At 38.9% G+C, this 17,705-nt stretch overlaps 1 protein-coding gene across 2 annotated transcripts in view; it reads right to left on the bottom strand.

The window, feature by feature from the left end:
- mapk15 (mitogen-activated protein kinase 15) overlaps positions 1-17,705 on the bottom strand; it is an 83,847-nt gene that overhangs the window by 48,012 nt on the left and 18,130 nt on the right. For both annotated transcript variants that reach the window (XM_028818006.2, XM_028818004.2), the window contains exons 2-4: positions 9,040-9,138; positions 5,525-5,554; positions 2,604-2,694 (exon numbers count right to left, since the gene is read on the bottom strand). In XM_028818006.2, coding sequence (XP_028673839.1) covers positions 2,604-2,694; positions 5,525-5,554; positions 9,040-9,138 — 220 coding nt within the window. The remainder of the gene's footprint in view (positions 1-2,603; positions 2,695-5,524; positions 5,555-9,039; positions 9,139-17,705) is intronic.

The following is a 17,705-nucleotide window of genomic DNA, read 5'->3' on the forward strand; positions in this document are numbered from 1 at the left end:
GATCTAATGCAGTTCATAAAGTTTTTACTTTCAGGCACATCCTTAGTTAGAAGCTTCTGTAGATATTCAGGATATGAATGTAAAGGAGGCTTTCTAATCTGCCCCTTTTGACAACAACGTGTAAATTCATTATTTGTATTGCCAGTTGTTTCTTCTGTGAAGTTAAGTGAATGACAATGATTGCAAATGATTCATTAATCCCAATGAATTTTCCTCAATAGTGGACTCATTATTGAAAGCGTTGTCAGCCAACTGGAGTAAGCGTTTAGCAGACGTCTGGCGTTGATGTCTGTGACGGGCATGTTTTGCTTGTGGCGTTTGAGTGCCGTGTTGTTGCATGTCCATTATTTGTGACGCGCTATTTTTGATTTTTAATTGATTCGCCTCCGCTTTGCGCAAAGTCCGTTTCACTCTACGTCGTGCATTGTTTGTATCGTGCGTTGTCCGGTTTTGTATGTCGGTCAGTTGAGCTTTCTGCTTTTTGAGTCCCGCTTGCTTGTTTTCTGGCCGGTCATATGCGCGTTGCTTTGCTCCCTTTTTTGTATGTCTGAGTCGCGAGCTCTTTCTTTTGAAATCGTGCTTGTTTCGATGCAGCACTTTGAGATGTATGCGCCGCCGTGTATTGTTTTGGTTTCATTCGTGTTCGTATGTTTGGTCCCGTTATCCGATCCGAATCGTTTTGTACCCGTGACCGTGTATGCATGACTTGTTTGTTCCTCAGCGTGCGAAATATGGATAAGTATTAAGGAGGATCGCACTCACTGTTAATATGGAGCCTTTTCTCCAGTTGAACGGTTAATAGTGCTTTATTTTAATGAGATCCACCTATGCTGCCTAGTGTGAAGGTTTTGAGATGACGTATGTTTAATATGGACGTTTCCTTTAGATATGTGGCTTTGGGTGTCACTTCTTATTGATTTGGGGGGGGGGGGGGGGGGTGTGTGTGTGTGGGTGAGGATTGTTGTTGCGCGCGCGTCTTTTTTCGTTTTGTGTTCCAGGGGCTTGTTGAATACCCCTCTTTGTGTGTGTCCCGTCCGTTGCTTGTAGGGTTTGTGGGGTGGTTTTGTGTTCTTTTTTTTTTGTGTTCCAGGGGCTTGTTAAATCCCCCTCTTGGTGTGTATCCCGTCCGGTGCCTGTAGGGGGGGGAGCCTTGCCATTGTGCGCGAGCGTCTTCTTTTTTTTTGTGTGCTAGTTTCGTGTGCAATGGGTTTCGTGCGGTGCCTGCCTTTGACTACATTTTTCTTTGCCTTTTCCCTTTTTCTGTGCTTGCGGCGTCTCATTTCTTTGTCCTCTTGTTTCTTTGCTCACTCCTTTTTTCTGTGGTCTTGTCCGCCTCTCGTGGCCCCTCATCCGCCTCTCGCGGCCCTTTCTTGCGCCTGCGCAGTACGTCTTTTTGCAGCCACGGCCCATGGCCGGATGTGCCTGCGTCCATCATCCGGTTTAGCATTCTCGGTTAGTAATATGGATATATATACACAGAGAGACAGAGAGAGAGAGAGAGAGAGAGATAAAAACATAAAGCCTGGTCAGCCAGAATTTGAGTTTTTGTGGTCGATTTGCATTTGGAGTGACACAGTATACCTTTTGTACAGTTTAGCTTAACGTTACTTTCGCAGAATAATACATTTTCTTTAGTTACATTTTATGCAGACCTAACAGATAAAGAGCAGCCTCAGGTTTCTTCCAAAAATCCAACCAGAAGTGTGAAGGTTAAGTCTAACAGGACAGCACATGAATGCAGCATACAACAAAGTCATTACAAAAAGATCAAACTCTCAAGCATCAAAGCCAAATTGCAAAAAAGTTTCTAAAAAAGAAACACTTGTGAAAAGGTCTAAGAGAACATCCACAATTCTGATCAATGTATTTCTGTATGGCGCTGGTTTAAATATAGTTACACTGACGGCATCCTATAGTTCGAATTCTTGGAATACTCCCCCTAACAACTAATCATTGCATCATGGCAATGGGATACAGAAAACGGCAGCACCCATATGAAAACAAAATGCCATTGCAGTATTTCCAAGACACGACATTAAAATAAAATAATAAATTTCAATTTCAAATTGCAACTCTTTTTACCCGTACACTTCCTCATACTACTTTTACACACAAACACAGACACGTGCAGAGAGACATTGATTACAAATTAACAAATTTCCACATTAGAATTATTGTCTTTTAAATTATTTTTAACATGTTGGAGCCAGATAAAAATCTAAGTGAAGTATAGTGACAAAAACCTGACCTGGCAATTTTCTCAGCTGTAGACTTTGAGAAGTTTCAGTAATTCTTCAGCTTTGATCAAGTGTGTACAAAGCCATAAATCTACAAAGTCAGGCAGGCAAATGACACAATGGCCATGAGTATGATGTGAAAAAATGAATGCAAGTGAACCAATAAAAGATGCAGGGGAGTGGCTTATAGGAGTCTCTAGTAGGTAAGCTTCACAAGTGCTGTAAGCATGGATGTTTAGTGGTGGCTGAAGTGGCATCCCACTCACTATGTAAAGCACTTTGAGTAGCAAGAAAAGTGCTATATAGATGTAAAGAAGTACTATTACTTATTATCACTTATCTAGAAACAAAGGATGGTTTCCTTACCCATGTACTCAAAGACCAGATAGATATCCTTATCATTTTGAGCTCTGATTACATTCTGCAGCTTGATAATATTTGGGTGTTCTCCAAATTCCTAAAAATTAAAAAAAAGACAGTTTTTTTAATGTGAAACCCTGTTCTGAGAATCTAAGACCTGTGTAACCCCAATTAAACTTAAATCAGCTTGTGAGGAAAATACTGCAAATATATGGGATATTTTTTAAAAGTAAACTCGAGTTTTGTGTGTTTTTTCCATAATTAATTGATTGATTTGTGGCATGAAGTGTACAGACAGTGTCACACATGCACACCAGAGGGTCACCTTCCTGACACGCCTACGGTATGTGGTACAACACTGAGACAAGAAGAGGCGCAGATGCTAACAGCCTTGTCTTCCTTTTCCTAGAAACTATCCCTTGAGGGCAGCGGAGCCAGAGAAGCCCCGCCCCTTCCGGTCTAACCGATATAAAAGGAGACGTCTCATTTGGACTTGAGAGCGACTGTCAGGAATGACTCCAGAACTGTAATATCACAAAACACTGCTAGAGGGCCTGTGTTGTGTTGAGGGCGCCATCATATGCCTACTATTTTTTAATTAAACAAGGTAAACAGGGCACCCCAAATATTTAGGGACTCGCTCTGCCTTCTCACTCACCCTACTAACAACAGAGATAAAATAACGTGAAAATAATATCCTTGTAAAGTTAAATTCAAGCATGAACTCCAACCCATAAAGCTGTTCTCTAAGATTATGAAGATTACAAAGACTTCATATGAAGCTCCTTAGGTAGAATAATATTTTGTAGCTCACTGTTCTACCTTAATTGTTAAAAAAAAAAGAAATCGGCAAATGAAAAGGGCAGTCTCAATTATCTTAGCCTTTGCATTATTATTATTATTATAAAATAGGTGTGGAGGATTGCCGGCTTCTTACTCCGGCCCTCACCCCCAGGCCGCCAGGAGGAGCTCTCCGGACAGCATGGACATGCCCCGAGGTCCAGCAGGGCTTCATGGACTATGTAGTTTTTATACGCAGCCCTGCTGGATACCTTGGGGGCCACCAGGCGTCGCTGTAGGGGGGCTCGTAGGCTCGTATGTGCCCTATAACCCGGGAGTACGTCATGGTCACGTGACGGGAAGAAACGACGTGCTCCCGGGGTGAAGAAAAGGACTGTTTACCTTGACCCGGAAGGAATAAGGAACTGTGGACTGTTGGGCAGGAACCACTTCTGGGTCAGGGGGTATAAAGGACTCATGGGTAAGCCCAGACACTGAGCTGAGCTGGGAGGCAGGGTGGCGAAGTGTCTGGGCGAGGAGGATTTGTGATTATTATAGTGATTGTGCATTTATGAATAGTGTGGAATGGAGGGTGTTTTGTGCACGTGATTGTACAATAAAGAAGAATTGTACTTTTACATCGTGTTTGGAGTGGTACCTGAGGGTCCGAGAGGTGGATCAAGGGCTTATCTGCGACATAGGCTAAACTGGTCTTGTCACACAGAGGAACATCCAATAGTCTGTGAGATTTATTTTACATTGTAGTGCACAGGTCTGGTAACATCACTTCAAGAGAGGCCCACTAAATCAACAAGGTGATTAAGAATGCAGGCTCAGTTATGGAGCACATTTACCCACAGGAAATAGTAGAAAAAGAGAATGAAAACAACATTGATGACCATTATGAACAATGTTGCACATCTTCTCTCTCACGCAGGAGCATTGAGAACCTTTAGCCACCCAATTATTCAGAAGAAGTGTGTCAAGGGCTCTTTTTTGTGATGCTTGTGTGTTTTTTGCTGTTGTTTGTTATTTCTTAAGCTTCTGTAAAAAGCTGCATTCCCCCTTGGGACAAATACTGTACAGTACTTACTTACTTCCCTTCCTTAGTTACTCTTCTTTCTGTCATTGTGAAGCATGATTTTATACATCACAACAATGATGTCATGACCATATATATTTAATTTGCTAGCCTAACAGAACTACATTCTTCCACTGTCCATATCATTTTTAATCTATGATAACCAAGTGCATTGTGTTATCCTAAATGCAAAGAATCATCCTTCAATTTTGACTTGGCAACATTTTACATTACATTTCACTTGGGCCAGAAATTCACAGGATATAACTGCAAAATAATAGCTGGTGATCTAAAAGATACAAGTCTGAATAAACACGCAGCAGAATATTCCAGTGCCCTGCGGTGGGCTGGCGCCCTGCCCGGGGTTTGTTTCCTGCCTTGCGCCCTGTGTTGGCTGGGATTGGCTCCAGCAGACCCCCGTGACCCTGTAGTTAGGATATAGCGGGTTGGAAAATGACTGACTGACTGATAGAATATTCCACTACTATTCGGAAAATTCCTCTGGATCAGGTACTGTTTTAATTATTTTTTTTAAGATTATTAAAATGATGTTTATTCTTTTTTTCTTAACAGAATGTGTTTGAGCCAGTTGAATATATAATTGGTTTTATAGTATTTAAACATTTTTTATTAAGGTGGCACAGTGGAACATTGCTCACTGCTGCCTGCTGTCTTGTGTTCAGATTTACACCCAGTTATTGCCTGTGCAGAGGTTGCTCATTATTTCAACATGTAGATTTTATCAGAAATTTTGGTTTCCATTTACATCTCAACAGTGTGCAGGATTGCTTAGCTGCTGACTGTGAATTATCCCTGTGTTAGTTAGTGTTCTGTGCTGTGGATTGTAGTCCAATCCACGGTTGGTTTCTGACCTGTGCACAGTACTGTCAGACTTTTCCACATAGCCTGGTAATGGAATAAGGGGGTTTGGAAAAATCTCTTAAATTAATGAATACAAAATAGTTTGTGCATTGAACAAATTCTGTAACTTCAATCTTCATATAATCAGAAATTACTGAAACCTGTTAGAGAGAGATTAACTTTTGCTGCAAATAAATTCTCTTACCTGGAGGAACATAATCTCTCGGAATGTTCTCTGCAAGGAAAAATGTAAGAAAGAGAGAAAATTAAAATAAAACGTACTTACACATGCAGCCAATTCTGTTTTTGTAATTCTTAGTGGCTTCAAAGGATCAAAGAGTACAAGCATTAAAGTGTAACCACAGACCAGGACACCCAAGGGACTGATTATTAATATTTATGTCAGATAATTAAAAGTTTCTGGAATTTACTGATTCAAATCTACTTTTCTGTTTGTAGCATTACCGTTTTGGCTTATTCTTTATAAACAGAAAAATACACCAATTAAAATTCAAACATTCCTTCAAAAAACTTTGTAGAAGCATCCACACAGTATCCTGTTCACACATTTCACTAAAGTTAAACACTCACTCAGTTTCTCTTCACTTCTCTTTAAATGATGGTACTAATGGGCACAGCAGGTCAGTCCAGACCTCCAGATCTACAACACAATATTTGTTTCCTCTTGAAGAGTGTTAAAATGCTCTCAGGCCTACTGAGAGATATTCCTTCAGCTCATCCTGGGCATTCTTTCAGTTATTTTGCCCAACTACCAGAAAACTTCCATTTGCCACCACCAATGTAGAAAAATTTACTTAGAAATGAAACTAATGTACATCAAAACATTTATTCAATCATTTTGGGGAGCTAGTTTACAGTGGATTGGGTTAAATACTGCCAAACATTTTTACTACACTCCTATAGCATTTTCTGTAGAACACACTATTAAGGAAATGACATAATATATCATAACATACTAGCATGGATCAATCCAACTCCTTGTGTGAAGGAGGCTGAGAGTATAATAAAAGCCACTGATTTGGTGAAAAATCTATGCCTTAAAGCCTGCTTTGTTTTCCTTTAGGGACCCTGGGGTGTACATGTGAGCCACTCCAACCCATTTAGGTCCAGAAAGCCACTGCTTTTTTTCCAGTACTGTGGTCAAATTAGGATATAAGGGAGAATAGGAGCAATGGAGAGAATATAAATTTCTAAATAAGAGAGTGTGCCAGTCATTATCCATCTTCATAAAAGGACAAATGTCTGTGTATCTGTATGTCCATCCAGTTGCTAGGATTAGGAAGAACATGCAAAATATATAGAAAAAGAGTCAGAAAAATAAAAGTGATAGTAAAAATACCAAATAAGGGTCTAAAAATAAGAAAATTGGTCCTATCGGCCTATTCTGTTGTCCAACATTATATGCCAACAGCATCAGTGTGATAGAGACTTTCTTTCACCCACTCGGGCCACGTGAATGAGGTTTATAGCTGTAATGTCAATGACTGGTAGCTTTGTCAGGTGGGCAAAGGATGAGTGAAAATAATGACAGATCAATGAGCATGTTGGGAAAACAAAGTCCCAGTATGACTAGGCTACAGTTGTTAAACCGGGACAATGTGATATCAACCGCCACCGCATTTTCCCAGCAAAATACTTTGACTATAAGAGTGGTCAGTGCTACCAGTGATGCCAGGAGGAAACATAAAAAATGGGCAGCTCTATTTAAAGAGAAAAAGGCCACCACGAGGGAAAGGAATTGGGTGCATGTTATTATAGCAGACTCATGTATCAAATAAAGAACATGAGGCTACATTGGTTACTTAGATTTCAACCCGTTTTAAACAGGTAGCACACGTAGTTATTACATAAGTACAGTGAAACCTTGGGTCACGAACGTCTCGGACCACGTACAAATCGAGTTATGACCAAAAAGTTCGGCAAACTTTTGCATCTGTTCATAACCACACACTCGGGTGACGAACAAGCCAGTTTCCCTTCCGGTTCATATGCTTCGATGATTTCCACACATGTTCAGTCTCTCCCTGTGCAGCGAGTGAGCGAGGGTGAGAACGTGAGCGAGCGAGAGACAGATGGAGCGAGAGCATGAGCGAGCGAGAAAGAGAGAGAGAGAGAGAGTACAGTCCAGAACGGATTAATTGTATTTACATACAATCTTATGGGGGAAATTACTTCGGGTCATGACCAAATCGGGTTGCGACCAGAGTTTTGGAATGATTAACGGTCGTGACCCGAGGTTCCACTGTACATTAATTGAGAATATCTCCACTCTGCTAACAGGGAATGAATTTAAATATTTTAACATTTTGCCTAACAGTCATTTATTTCATTAAGATGAGTAAGAGAAAACAATTGTATAATTGAGATTTGGAGACAAATATGTACATCCTGCATGTCTGGCTTTGAAAAGATTGGTTAAATCAAGAGTCTCCTGAGCAAGTACAGGGTATAAAATAAATAAGTACTCATACGGGTGTCTGGCCAGACCCTGAGGAGTGACCAAGTGTCATTGTTTTCTGTTAAAGTAGTCAGATATGTTATCCAGAGGAGTCACGATTATGAGATAGCATTTGTCCACACCACCAGCACAATCAGGAAATTCCCACTTCAAGCACAGTGATCAATCACCTTTTTCATATCATCACTTTGATGTGTAACAGTATGGAACTTTTATCAGCTGTCACTGACTTTTGCAGCAGTGTACTGAAACAACCCAGGTAATGTTTTACCTGGTGACAAATTAACTCAAAATTGCATCTTCTGAAGAAATAACCCTGGTGACCAGTCACAGTCAAGATAGTCTTGAAGAAAATGTTGCATGTTGATTAGCACATGCAAGTAAGAATTTCACTATACTCTGTACACCGACAAAAATGACTTTCTGGGAGATTTATTTTAAATTTAACTCCTGCATGCATTAAAGCAAGCCAGGGAGTAGTGACTTATACAAAAAAGTACTTTTTAAAACAGTTTCTCAATAAGGAAACAGAAGTAGAGAAATCATATTTCCAAGGATGTATTTTGTTAACGTAAAAATCACTGTAACTAAGTTATTTTGGTACCAGTGCATTTGAAAACCGAAATGTGAACTTTTCTATTGTGAATGTGAATGAGTATTATTCTCACTTCTGAATTTGTAGGCAGACATATGCTACAAAGATAGTAAAAATGTAAGTTTGTAAAATTAAACCAGGAACTTTTGTTAGTGCTGCTGCATCACAAAGTCTGTCTGTGTGGAGCAGGTATATTTATGCACATTTATTCACTTGGCAAATGCATTTATCCAAAGTGACTCACAAAAGAGGTCAACAGAATCAAGTAAACGTCAGTCAGTGGACTGTTTTGACCTGCTCACAACGTGTCTGTGTGAGGTGTTCTTCAGATATTCCAGTTATCATCCTACATTCAAAAGACATGCTTGTTAAGTTAACTGGACACTATAAATTCACCTCGTGTGGGAGAGTGGTGCCGACAGGGTTACTACTCAATGATGCTAAAATAAACTCTTGCCCTCACAGCCCTGAGCTTTGCAGGTTTAATAATAGATAACTAAAAGTCTTTTACAATTCTCATACCATCCACTCGTTTTTTGTTTTTTTTTTTCTTCTGGCACATACTCCACCATATTATTCTTCTGAAATAGTATTTAATCTTTGCTTTACGGGCTTTACTAATTCATAAGCTCACTCTTTTCTTTACCTGAGCATCTGTTCTGTTCCTGAAGGCATCAAATATTTTCTTAAGTGCGACAATCTCTCCTGTTTTGCGGTCAATCCCTTTCCAGACAATTCCATAGGCCTAAAACATAAAAAAAAAAGGTGATTAATTGAAGGCGGGAGGATCAAAAGTTCACTACTAAATCACATCATAATCCATAGAAGTAACAAAATGCACTTCCTGGCTCTCAGGTAGCAAGTAGAAGGTTTACAAAAAGAGCAGATGTCCCCTTAGTTTACCTTTTTTTCTTTGTTCCTTCACCTTTTGCTGCTGTCTGGCTGTTTTACTAGCTAATCAATTTTTCACGGTTAACTGGTCACACATACCATTCTTTCTGGGATCTACTTAAGACGATACTGTTCTTCTACACTATTTTTGACATCAACTATACATTGCTTTTTCGTGTTCACTTGTCATAATCCAGACTTCCAACTTTTCCTTTGATAGTGATGTCTCCCTAGCAGTTGTTATTATTCTCATGTTTCAGACTCTTGCTCGATTAAACATAATTTTCCCATTCCCTGCTGGGAACATGATCTTCCCTGATCAGTGTATCCCCTTGCTACCTCTTTCTGACCTCATCTAAGCCTTTCATGGATATAATAATGCCACAGTGAACATAAAATGTTCAAAATGTGTCAAAGAAGTTGAAGTGCTCATGTGATCAAAGTTCTAAGATTGTGAGCTAATTTCAGTGCTTGCTTCAAATCCACTTAGCTTCTACAGAGAGTATTTATTTAATTTTTTTTTTAATCCTTTATTCACCAGATACAATTTTTTGTATTAGGAATTTGTCATTTTTCACACAACCCAACTTACTCTCCAGAGACACACACAAGAGTTTTTTTTGGGGTCAGAGCGCAGGGTCAGCAGCGCTTGAAGCAATTGTAGGTTAAGAGCCTTGCTCATGGGCCCAATGGAGCAGCAGTCCTTCTGACACTACCAGGATTCGAACCGGCAACCTTTGAGTTACCAGCCCAGATCTTAAATAAAAGGATGTAGGTTCATCTGTATCGCCCATATAAATAAATTTGAAAATTAACAAACCCATACCTTCAACATAGGACAAGAAATATTCTATACACTAGGAAATGAATGTGTGCCCTGCAGAGGGATGGGTTCTAACATATGCCCAGTATTGCCTGAATAGAATAGCAACCCTGAATCAGAAACAGAGGGAGGGACTGATGGATTTAAATACCAAACCAAAAGTGCACATAGTGCATTTAGTCACAGTGCCACATTAGCAATTTGTCAGTACTTATACCATGACACTTGGCTGGCAGAAGGGGCTAGCAGGCCTGAAAGGAAGAAATGCTACTTTTTAATTCTTTACTTCTGTGAAGACATTGGTTATTTTAACCTTTAATAAAAGTGTTTTTTTTTCTTTATAAATAATTACTGAGATGGTATTTACTATGAAAGGTTTAATGCAGAATAAATACTAAAATAATGTCTATACAGTGAAAATCGTTTAACACGAAACTGAGGGGACTGAAATATTTTTTCATGTTAAAAGAATTTCGTGTTAAAGGATATTACAAAAAAAAAAAAGATGCAGTATATTCAACAAAATTAAGTTTATTAGAGTACATTTTATTTACATAGATATGTATATATGCATGTATTTAATAAAAATGGGAGCATTCGGAGATCTCGCTTGTTTGAACCAAACAAGTAAAGCCGTCTCTAAATCCTCGTGCTTGGCCGTTCTCATCCATTTTCGCTCTGGCTCAAACTTACTCCGTTCAAACATTTCCGTAATTTGCTCTCTTTTTTTTAATTACTGTATTGTTGATAATGTAGAGATAGCAATATCAAAACCATTACAGATTTCCGTTTTCGTCTTCTATTTTTGATCAACAGCCTTAAGAAGCTCCATCTTCATTTTAAGCGAAATAGCAGTTTGCTTTCCCCCTGAGCTCTTTGCCATTGTGTTCGTAAAAAAAATTATTCTAAAACAGAAAAAAAACCGTGAACCAAACTCACTGATTTTTACTCACACTGCGATGTACTCGTCACCGAATTCCAAAGCTAACTGATGAGAGATGAGATGTTTTTGTGTGGTGTTTGTAGGGGTGGAGGGTGAAAGTAGCTTAGATAAACAAAATTGGCTCGTGTCACAGGCTATTCCGAGGGTATTTCAAAGCCAAGTTTGCCTCCTTTCTACGAAACATGTGAAACCACCTCTCTTTCATTTCACACCCCTCTTAAATCTCGCCTGCGCGGCTGGTGTTTTCCGTATTTTGTTCTTTCCCAGAAGGGAAATCTTTTCGTGTTAAGTGATTTTCGTTTCGTGTTAAGAGAAAAAAATGCATGAAAATACATAGTAGTTTGTCGGGACCGTTGTATTATTTCGTGTTAACCGATATTTCATCTTAAGCGTTTTCGCGTTAAACGTATTTCACTGTATATGGAAACCAATCATACAAATACCTGAGCACAAGTCACATCTAAAGGTTGTGTTCTTAAATCTGGCTTCCCATTCACACTGTTATCTTCTGTTAAATCCCATATGCATAACACATCTGTGTTACTGTCATGCAAAACAGGTCGATATGAAATGAACAGAAATTGTAAGGCAGCAATTTATTATGCTTATACCAATACAAATGTAATGAATAAGCAGGAGTATACAATTGCTTCATTATTTGTTTAATTACGGTCTAAAAATCCTGAGTTAAAGAAATTGTTTCCAAAACTTACTAGCACCATTTTTTTTGTTAAAGATGAAAACTATTACCATTTCGATACTTAACAGCAGGTTAAGCTCGCCAGTCTAATTTCTATAATTAAAATTTGAAATGAATGAATGAATAAAATGAATGAATGAATTTAAAGATTTATAAATGAATGAAATACTGAACATAACTAAAAAAAATATGAATGTATTATATGCGAACACACACAAAAAAAATGTATGTATACAGAAACACTGGTAGAATTTGCATGAAAGCCATCACGAGAGATCAGCATGGCAAGATAGAAAAATGAATGGGTTTGTAATGCTCATGACTGCCACACGTGCCACTCCAATGTATTTAGCACACACATGGTTTGCCATAAAAATGTGATCACTGGACACAGTCGTGTTCCATTGACTTTAGAAAGCCTTCTATTGAGATGGCTCAAACACATCTGTGGACAAGTTACTTTATTCATCATATCCATTTAATCTCTGCCATTAACTACTTGCCACCTTATCTTAAGATGCTGTGGGCGATGGTGTAATTTGCTACAACATTCTTGAAATGCACACCTTGAGAGCCGCAGCTGTTGTAATGTATTACAGCGTCTAATGTAATATGTAATGTAATATAATGCAGCTTATTTCTTCAAAATACCATCAAGTTTTAAAAGTCCCACTGTCTGCCACAATACAAAGTAATTTATTCTACTGTATGTGTATATGGTTCATTTTGTGTTAAAAAAGTTCTAACATTTGTGCGAAATTCACCTTTAATAAGTTTCCAGCTGTGCCCCAGTGTTCTTGTTGAGCTCATTTTAAGATAGCAACCTGGATCCATTGTATTAATTCCTTTCATTATTTTGTAAATCTCTGTTTGCTTAACTGAAAAGGTTCAGCTCTCTTAATCTTTCCTCATTGCTCATACCACTCAGTCCTGGAATCAGCCTTGTCGCACTCTTCTGGACTTTTTCTAGCATTGCTGTCTTTTTTACAGTCCATAGACCAAAAGTGCACACAGTACTCCTGGGTCAGGCCTCACTAGTGCATCATAAAACTTAACCATAAACTCCTTTGACTTGTACTCCACACATTGTGCTTTACATTCTAACATTGTCTTAGCCTTCTTAATAGATTCTGCACACTGTTCAGATGTACTGTAGTACTAGGGTGTTGTACCGTGTTAGCCATTATGAATGTAGAGAAAAGCCAAGCAAAATGACACCTTTTATTGGCTAACTAAAAAGATTACAATATGCAAGCTTTCGAGGCAACTCAGGCCCCTTCTTCAGGCAAGATGATCTACAGATGATCTTGCCTGAAGAAGGGGCCTGAGTTGCCTCGAAAGCTTGCATATTGTAATCTTTTTAGTTAGCCAATAAAAAGTGTCATTTTGCTTGGCTTTTCTCTACAGATGTACTGTAGATAGTGAAGAGTCCACTATGACTTCTCAGTGCTTCTCCAAAGAAGTTCTTGTAAGTTTCAGACCTTCCATTGTGTATTTAAATCTAATATTTTTACTTCCTACATGCACTACTATACACATACCTATATTAAGCTTAATCTTCCACAAGTCTAGCAAGCCTATATTCTATCTAAATCCCTCTGTAATGATTAAACTGATTCTAGATGATCTGCCATTCCACCTAGTTTGGCATCATCTGCCATACTTGTTATTATAGTATGTTCGTCCCGTGATTTGTTAAGTAGATTCTGTCAAACACAGTATGACTGTTCCTAGAAAATCTCAATGATTTTTCAATGAAAAATTCCAGATCGCACATAACTACCTTCTCTTAGAAAACCCTACATGACACTGCCTCCCTTTCCTGGGGCTCCAACAGATCAGGTGTGGGACATTTTGGTACTTTCCATAGACATTTGCTTCCCTGGAGAATCAGTCACACAGTGCTTGGGCTGGATGTTCTACAAGACTACATTTGCAACCCTGGCCACAATACACAGGCACTTGTCTCGTCAGCCATGGCAGGTTTACCCAACAGTAGCAACCCCCATGTGAAAATCCATTCTGGACTAATGTATCAAATTATTTTCCTCCGATTTTAGAATAATTTCTAACTTGTCACATGTTTTTATGCTGGGTTTTCTGCGCCTCACAGGTGGCGCAGTGGTAGTGCTGCTGCTTTGCAGTAAGGAGACTGTGGAAGATTGTGGGTTCGCTTCCCGGTTCCTCCCTGTGTGGATAGCGCTTTGAGTACTGAGAAAAGTGCTATATAAATGTAATGAATTATTTATTATTATTATTTATTATTATTATTATAGACTGGAAGGATGCTTTAAGGCTTAATTTTTCTTTCCAGTGTTTTGGAACAAAGCCCTTCCATTTCTGGAAACTTTGTTAGTAAATAAAAGACCAAATGCAGGTTAAGAAATAGCAATGACCACTTTTATTCCTGTGGTCAGTAGCACGGCCCTTTATAAAAGCTTTTAGTTTTGCTTTTGGGAGGAGGAATCAACAATTATATTTACACTGCATACAGATTTACCCATTTAAGGAATCTAATCTCTCTACATCTTTCAAATGGATTTGGGTTTAACTGTAATGTCCAGCTACTGATCTGTAAATATTACTTCAAATTCATGTCTCCTTATTGGGAATCCACCACCGATAACATAAGGGCTCTAAGCGTTATTGTATGATAAAAACCAATATAAACATGCAGGCAAACAAACTAAATGCAGAGTCACTTCTAAATACTTCTAAATACCTCTAAAACTTGCTTGACCACAACAGTTTAACTCCCACTAAACAAAGCTGCATGATGAGGAGGTCAAATTGCAGTTTCTATTATTACAGGTTGAGTTGTAATATGAGGAAACAAAAAGACTTGCCAAATGGGGTTTTAAAGTTCACGTCAGATAACATTGTGAGGGGAGAATGCTGAAAACAATCTCAAGCTGCAGTCCTGTCACTGGATTTGACAGAAAAGAAACAGCTAAAGCTGATAAAATAACAACTACAGCAGACTAAACATGTCTTTTTCCATTTCATATTCATTCTCTAGTACTACAACATACAGTATCTCCCTTCTCTCTCCATGTTAACTCATTTTACTCTTATTTGGTTTACTAAATCACTTGTAGTAAACATTAACGAGATGAAATTACCAGGAATTAACTACTTTCTACGACTCCTTCCTTCTTCTATTAATCTCCTTGATATAGATTTTCTCTAGGCCGGGGTCTCATCAAGTCTTATTACAGGAGGCACCTTATCTGCTTGCATTAGTCTTACCTGTAAACTCCTCTGAGGATCCAATTCTTTTCATTTTTTTTCCTTTTCTAAAGCCATTTAGTCTGAAAAGCAGAGTGGCTTTAACAATAGTCTTTTTTTACTTCATTTAATTTATACCTTTCTCATGGACTCATTTCTTCTTAATTTACTTTATACAACTGAGGGGAGAAATTAAGTGCCCAAAATACTACAATACAATGAACACACCTATCAGACTATATTATGTGCTAATTATGAGTAAGCAACAGTTACCCTGATCTACATTGCAGGACCTAGCAATTATTAAGATATACAATACAATACAATTTATTTTTGTATAGCCCAAAATCACACAAGAAGTGCCACAATGGGCTTTAACAGGCCCTGCCTCTTGACAGCCCCCCAGCCTTGACTCTCTAAGAAGACAAGGAAAAACTCCCAAAAAAAACCCTTGTAGGGAAAAAATGGAAGAACCCTTGGGAAAGGCAGTTCAAAGAGAGACCCCTTTCCAGGTAGGTTGGGCGTGCAGTGGGTGTCAAAAAGAAGGGGGACAATACAATACAGTACAATACACAGAATAGAACAAATCCTCAATACAGTATAAAAATAAAAATTTTAGAAGTACGGAGTAGAATTTAACAGTACATGATATCACATAATATGATTTGGATTTGTTTAGTGTCCTGGAGACCTCATTCTTCAAGCTGCCTCCCCCATTTGGCCATTCCACAGCTGAAATAACACTAATCTGATGAAAGGACCCCTCTTTCCCACGATTCCTGCGATCCTCCATCAGGGATGATTTTACCTTAGGCAGGCAAAACAACTTGGCAGGTGGGCCGTGGCACCAAGTGCCACATTTAGCACTCATGGAGGCCAGAACTTATATCAGTATCACTGGCGGCAAGACAAGAACTAGCCCTCAACAGAGCACCGGTTCATTGTGGGATGCATTTAACAGACTTAACGTTACATTATCAATCCTGCCTAATCTAATTCAGAGTTCTGGTGGAATGAAGAATGCCCTGGAATAATCAAGCGTAAGGCAGGAATCAACCATGGATAGGATGCCAGTCCTTGGCAAATCGTATTCAGACAACACAATTCACAACTTTCAACGGTCCAGTATACAGTCTCCAGTTAACCTAAAAAATGGAGTACCTTGTTGCCGTCATTAAAAAAAGGCAAAATGGTGTTCTAATAATCTTTTTAATCCTCCAAGATATGTTGTGCTTGACCAGACAAAATATAGTTCCACCAACCTCTTTAAGTATCAGAACTACGTACATAAAAAGATATCACTCTTTATAACTTTCTAGAGGAGTAAGTACTTAAAAAATGCTCACATTTAGCTTGGAAGCAGGGGTGTAGCACAGAACTGTGTATGGCAGGAAGGGGAGCAGGGATCCATCAAGGTAAGGTGCTTCAGTAACTCCTGATTCGGGATATCAGATTAGTTCAAAATTAATTTATAAGCTTCAATAAAGCCAACGTGTTTCTACAGGCTTTGCCTCAAAATCTTGCCATCCCTTTCTGGAATGTGTCTCAGTGTCTTGGACTTCCAGCCATCTTGGTACACGGAGACAGTGCTTTGGCAAACTGGAAAAAGAAGGACCCTAATGGGTATGTCTGCAAGGTTAAACTAAATAAAGCTGAAATGGATATCAAAAACATTTTTTTTTTACCAGACTAAAATTCAAGAAAAATATCAACCAGTTAATGTTAACTCTAACCTATTAATCTCTGAACAGCTTTCCCGTGTTGAAAATTATGTTCAGCACTTGCTAAATTTAATGTGTGATTTAAGAAGTACGATTATAATCTTCCAAGCATGGGTCATCGTAGTTGGGGGAAAGGGTAATGATTACCCAGGGCCCACGGTTTTTTAGGGGCTTGAAAGTAAGGTAACAAGTCGACTCACTTTTGACAACGTTTGTGTGATTTATCTTAATAGGCATAGCTGTGAGTGTTACTGAACATCAATGTTGAATTACCTGACTTTTCCAGCAATTTGCATGCTTAACTTACATAATCTTAGCAAGTCAGAGACCTCCAGTCATATAGTGCAATTTTGTCTTAAATCATCCAGGCATGCACTGTGTACATGAGAGCCACAACCAATACAATAGTTCACCTAGAAGTACAATGCATATAATGCAGCAATAAGGAATTAGAAATGGGCTTAAGTTGGAGAAGGACAAACAAACTGGAATTGCCTTTGCTTCACTATTGGCATGTGGACTCATCTTGCTCAACTGGAAGAATCCTAACTCACCTCTTTTAAGTTAGTTGGTAACTGATGTTATGTGTGTGTAAATGAGGGGGAGGTCAGTGGAATGGTGAGGATGCAAGAAGTAGAGCTGGCGAAGGTGGATGAGTTTAAATACTTGGGATCAACAGTACAGAGTAACAGGGATTGTGGAAGAGAGGTGAAAAAGAGAGTGCAGGCAGGGTGGAATGGGTGGAGAAGAGTGTCAGGAGAGATTTGTGACAGACAGGTATCAGCAAGAGTGAAAGGGAAGGTCTTCAGGACAGTAGTGGGACCAGCTATGTTATATGGGTTAGAAGCACTGACCAGAAAGCAGGAGACACAGCTGGAGGTGGCAGAGTTAAAGATGTTAAGATTTGCATTGGGTATGACGAGGATGGACAGGATTAGAAATGAAGACATTAGAGGGTCAGCTCAAGTTGGATGGTTGGGAGACAAAGTCAGAGAGGCGAGACTGC

The sequence above is a fragment of the Erpetoichthys calabaricus genome, chromosome 13 (assembly GCF_900747795.2).
Source record: "Erpetoichthys calabaricus chromosome 13, fErpCal1.3, whole genome shotgun sequence".
In the NCBI taxonomy this organism is placed as follows: domain Eukaryota; kingdom Metazoa; phylum Chordata; class Cladistia; order Polypteriformes; family Polypteridae; genus Erpetoichthys; species Erpetoichthys calabaricus.